The sequence below is a fragment of the Sceloporus undulatus genome, unplaced genomic scaffold (genome assembly GCF_019175285.1).
Source record: "Sceloporus undulatus isolate JIND9_A2432 ecotype Alabama unplaced genomic scaffold, SceUnd_v1.1 scaffold_1652, whole genome shotgun sequence".
NCBI lineage: Eukaryota > Metazoa > Chordata > Lepidosauria > Squamata > Phrynosomatidae > Sceloporus > Sceloporus undulatus.
Genome location: NW_024804572.1, coordinates 1 through 5254, shown reverse-complemented (window position 1 = coordinate 5254; position 5254 = coordinate 1). Strand labels below are relative to the sequence as shown.

At 43.6% G+C, this 5254-nt stretch overlaps 1 protein-coding gene across 1 annotated transcript; it reads left to right on the top strand.

The window, feature by feature from the left end:
• Positions 1-6: 6 nt before the first annotated feature.
• LOC121917916 (tripartite motif-containing protein 46-like) lies at positions 7-4031 on the top strand (the record flags this gene model as incomplete). Its single annotated transcript, XM_042444031.1, has 2 exons — positions 7-234; positions 3776-4031. Coding segments are annotated over exons 1-2 (415 nt in total), but the record flags the coding sequence as incomplete, so codon positions are not given.
• Between the last annotated feature and the right edge of the window lie 1223 nt (positions 4032-5254).

The following is a 5254-nucleotide window of genomic DNA, read 5'->3' as shown; positions in this document are numbered from 1 at the left end:
TATTGGTTCCTAGACAGCCTTCCTGGAGGGCATCTCTGCCCAGACAGAGGCCTGGCCCAGGCTGCGGAGGCAGACATGGCACGAAGGAGGGTTTGGGGGCGAGGGACGGAGAGGGCTTTTAGGAATTGCTGGGGGATGCTGGGGGTTGCAATCCAGCCTACAGAACCAGAAGGCACTGACTTCGGGGAGAGGACTGTTCTAGATCTTTTAGAAATCTCTTCCCACCCCCCAACGGTAAGGTTCATTTCTGTAGCACCTGCCTGTAAGGGCTATAAAGGGAGATCTGCGGGTGGGAGGAATCCTTTTTAAAGAGGAGAGCAGAATGGTGAGGTGTTTACAGCGTCGGATGCTGGAGACCAGGGCTTGAATCTGTCACCCAGCCTTGGAAACCCATTGGTGACTTTAGGCATGTCATACTCTCCCAGCCTCAGAAGGAAAGCAAAGGCAAACTTCCTCTGTAGGATTGCTATGAGTGTGATTTGAAGGCACACGACAAGAACTAGTCCAGCATCTTTCTTATCTATAAACACATTCTCAAAAGATGTGGATGTGAGAGTCATGAACAAGGCAAGGAGGTTTTGGCCTTTCCCTGGTGTTTATACCTGATGCTTGGAAGGTTACATCATAGAGTTGGAAGAGACCGCAAGGGTCATCCAGTCCAACCCCATTCTGCCATGCAGGAACTCTCAGTCAAAGCATCCCCATTGACAGATGGCCATCCAACCTCTGTTTAAAGACCTCCAAAGAAGGAGACTCCACTACACTCCAAGGGAGTTTGTTCCACTGTCGGACAGCCCTTACTCTCAGGAAGTTCCTCCTAATGTTGAGCTGGAATCTCTTTTCCTGGAGCTTGCATCCATTGCTCCGGGTCCAAGTCTCTGGAGCAGCAGAAAACAGGCTTGCTCCCTCCTCAATATGACATCCCTTCAAGCATTTTAACAGGGCTGTCACCTTCTCTTCTCCAGGCTAAACATCCCCAGCTCCCTGAACAAACCCTGTTTGGTTTGTAACATCTTGCTTGATGAAGAATCCAGTGGAGCTTCGAAAACCTGCAACAAGTATATTGCGCATTTGGGTTGGCAAATAAAAGTATCACTGGTGGGTTTGGTTTGAATTTGCTAAGGAAACTATCCCTGCAGGTTTCCTGAACAAGAAAGTTTAATTTTAGTTTTTGTGGTGAATAGGCTTATCTATTCCCCTCTGAAGCTAAGTAATTTTTTTAAAAAGACAATTCAATCAGTTGTCACTGAATTGTATAAATGAACATGAAGTAATTCTATTTTTGTCAAGTTCAAGTGAGGCAGGGCTTTTAAAAATCTCTCCCCACATCATTGATATTGCCTGTATCATAATTCTCCTCCTCCCCTCGCTCGCCTCAAACATTCATTCGATTTCCCGAAAAATGGATGCAAGCTGCAGGAAAAGAGATTCCAGCTCAACATTAGGAGGAACTTACTCACAGTAAGGGCTGTTCGACAGTGGAACAAACTCCCTTGGAGTGTAGTGGAGTCTCCTTCTTTGGAGGTCTTTAAACAGAGGCTGGATGGCCATCTGTCAGGGATGCTTTGATTTGGATTTCCTGCATGGCAGAATGGGGTTGGACTGAATGACCCTTGCGGTCTCTTCCAACTCTATGATTCTAAGCCGGGTCCCAATTTCTTTAAGCCCAACTTTCCCCCAGGCTAACTATTTTGGATATAGAATTCAGAGACACAGCCATTGTTAGCCTAGAATACCAGTTTGCAAACCAGTGTTTGACTGCAACTCAGATCATCCCCAAGCACCATAGGAGGAGATCCTTATTCTTTTCTTCGTCAAAAGTTGCTCTGAATGCATATTTATTTATTTATTGTATTCATGCCCTGCCCTTCAGCCCTAAAGGCTCTCAGAGCGGCTTCCCTTACCTCTCAAAGTATGTTCCGCTGTGTTTTGCTGTATTTACTCATGAATGAGCATGTATAGAATTACAGGTATTGTTGCTATAATCTTTACTTATTTAACTACCACACATTTCCTGCTATTCTAATTCCTTTCCTCATGCACTACATAATAATAATAATAATAATAATAATAATAATAATAATAATAATAATATTTATTTGTATACCGCCCTCTGGCAAACCAATCCGGGCGGTTATCACACTGGAACTAATTTCGGCATTAAGGAGAGATTAAAGTGCATTTAAAGCATCCTGCAAATAAAGCTAAAATGGCAAGTAATTGTGCGAATGATTATCACATGCAATTGCGTAAATAAAGTGACATTGGAAATGCATTGTAGCTGAAATCCCAAAAGTAAAAAGATGCGCATTAATGCTTCTTTGTGACCACTTTAATGACAGGTTTTGTATGATATCATGTGAAATTGTTACACATAATTAAAAAATTGCATTGGGATATTCATGGGATAAACTCCCAATCTCCTTCGTGTGCTAAATAATCCCACCTCTCCCAAAACTTTAATCAGAAGCTTTACATTTTAAATAAATGCTAAGACCCACATCCATCTCAAGCCATCTCTTCCAGTTTTGAAATGTGTTGCTTCCAAATCTCAGACTAGGTGCTTGTGTTTACTGAGAGGCAAGAGGCAGCATTTTGCACATGCTTAGGGGCCTCCTCTTTGTTGTTGCTTTGTTAATTTGCATTCTTCAGAGGATGGCCTCTAGACTTTTTTTTTTTTAATTGCCCATGGTTTTAATGATTGGGGTGCCTTTCCTCAAGATAACTTCTCCTGTGGCAAGGCAGAGATAAAGAGGCTTTGGAAGTATGATGTGTGAAAATCAAGACAGGAAAAAAGAGATCTTATAGAATCATAGAGTTGGAAGAGACCGCAAGGGCCATCCAGTCCAACTCCCTGCCATGTAGGAAATCCAAATCAAAGCATCCCCAACAGATGGCCATCCAGCCTCTGTTTAAAGACCTCCAAGGAAGAAGACTCCACTACACTCTGAGGGAGTGTGTTCCACTGAAGGACTGGAGTGCAGCTTTGGTGTGGCTTTTGGACTCTTGGGACTCATGCATCATTGAAATACCATACCTCCAAAGTGACTCGAAGCAGCTTTATTTTGGCCTGTCTGTAACAGGCCATTATATCTTGTTTTATTAAGGCCTTTGACAAGGTTCCCCATGACATGCTTGCAAACAAGCTTGTAAAATGTGGGCTAGACAAGGCAACTGTTACATGGATTTGTAGTTGGTTGACTGGCCGAACCCAAAGGGTGCTCAGCAGTGGCTCCTTTTCAGGATATTAGAAATTGGCTTTTGGCTATGCCAGCTAGTGGAAGATGCCTGAAGAGATTTCTTTCTCCTAATGTCAAAAAGTTTACTCTCCTTCATGGAATTTTTACTTGTGTGTGGTGAGTAGGTGCATTTTTAAATGCAGTCCAGCCCCATTCTGCCATACAGGAACTACAGTCAAAGCATTCCTGACAGATGGCCATCCAGCCTCTGTTTAAAAACCTCTAAAGAAGGAGATTCCACCACACTTTGAGGTAGTGTGTTCCACTGTCAAACAGTTCTTACTGTCAGGAAGTTCCTCCTAATGTTTAAAATAGGAGCTTGGAATCATATATATGACTCAGGTAACAGATGAGAAAGAAGGTGAGAAAGGAGGAAATGATGGTTAAGAATTCTGGTAAGTGTAATTTTCAATAAGAATGGGGAGGAAGAGAGTTGCATAGTAAAAGTTGGAAGATGGAACTGCTATTTGCATATGAATAATCCACTATTTTTCTAAAAACACATCCTCTCTCTGCCTTCTTTCCTGACCTTCTAGACCAGCATGAAGAACATGGAGCGGGAGCTGCTTTGCCCCATGTGCAAGGAGATGTACAAGCAGCCTCTGGTGTTGCCCTGCATGCATAATGTGTGCCACATCTGTGCCACTGAGGTCTTGCTGCAACAGGGCTATGTGTGTCCAGACCCTAACTCCGAGCCCACCTCACCAGCCTCCACCCCATCCACTCGGAGCCCCCGCCTGGGGCGCCGGATTGTGCCCAAACCAGAGCGCCTGGACCGGCTTCTGAAATCAGGTGGGTCCTTGGAAGCATGGAGGATGCTTGTCTGGGTTTCATTGTCAGAGTGCGGAGATGCAGAGTGATTGGGCTGTAGTAATATGTTACTGAGATATTACTATAGTACCCCACATTCTGCAGGTAGTGAGAGGATAGCTCCAAGAACAGAAATAAGGCTGAGGAAACAAGCTATACATATGTAGTTGTTTTAGGTAAAGGTATGGTGTAGTGGTTTTAGAATCGGTATTGTAGTAAGAATTCAGAGGTGATTGCTACTCCTAGTGCACTCACAGCTATGACGTCACTGCTGCACGGTATTCAGATGGAGCCACGTGGCCGCAATGTGCTCGCGCTGCCGCCAGCTGTTTTCTGTGGCACAAAAAGGAGCCGCTTTTCAGCGCTCCTTTTTTCACACAACCACGCCATGCAATTTGGTTGCTGCCGCGCAGCTACGCTCCCAGCCACCTCTTTTTGGCGGTCTGTACCCTGCCTGAGAGATTTTAATAGTGTTATACGGATTTAATAAAAAGATAAACTGTGTGGTTTGGCATGTTTTAGAAATGTGTTTCTAAATGTGTTTAAATTGAACCAGCTGCAGAGAGAGAGCTTGCATTAATTGGGTTTGCTAATCGCTTGGGAAAGGAATGTACAGTTATTTTTCTCTTTTACTGCTTTAAAGTGTTTGAGGGTCAGTTATGACTAACTACTGAGGGCAGTTAACACCACTAGGTTCAAAATCTCTGGGAAGAAAAGGGATAATATCTGAAGAGATAATTGTTTTGAGAACTGTGTGTACAGTATTTCAGATACTGTTTTGAGAACTGTGGCCTGTTACAGACTGCCAAAATAAAGCTGCTTCGGGTCTCTTTGGAGGTATGCTATTTAAATGATGCATGCATCCTAAGAATCTGGAAGCTGCACCAAAAGCTGCACTTCAGTGCTTAGGAATGGAGTGTGGCTTTGGTGCGACTTCCGGACTCTTAGGACCCATGCATCATTTAAATAGCATGCCTCCAAAGAGACCTGAAGCAGCTTTATTTGGCAGTCTGTAACAGGCCTGTGTTTCTGGGGGGTAGAGTTGGGATTTTCAACTGCTTTTATTTGATATACGTGTGTTGAGTTTTCAGTTCTGTCTAAAGTTGCCTTACTAGTTTTGGACCTTGTTGATAAAGGCTTGCCATTAATCCTCAGAAATCTAATTGACTGAGTCTGGGAAGGTTTGCTGCTATTTCTGACAATAA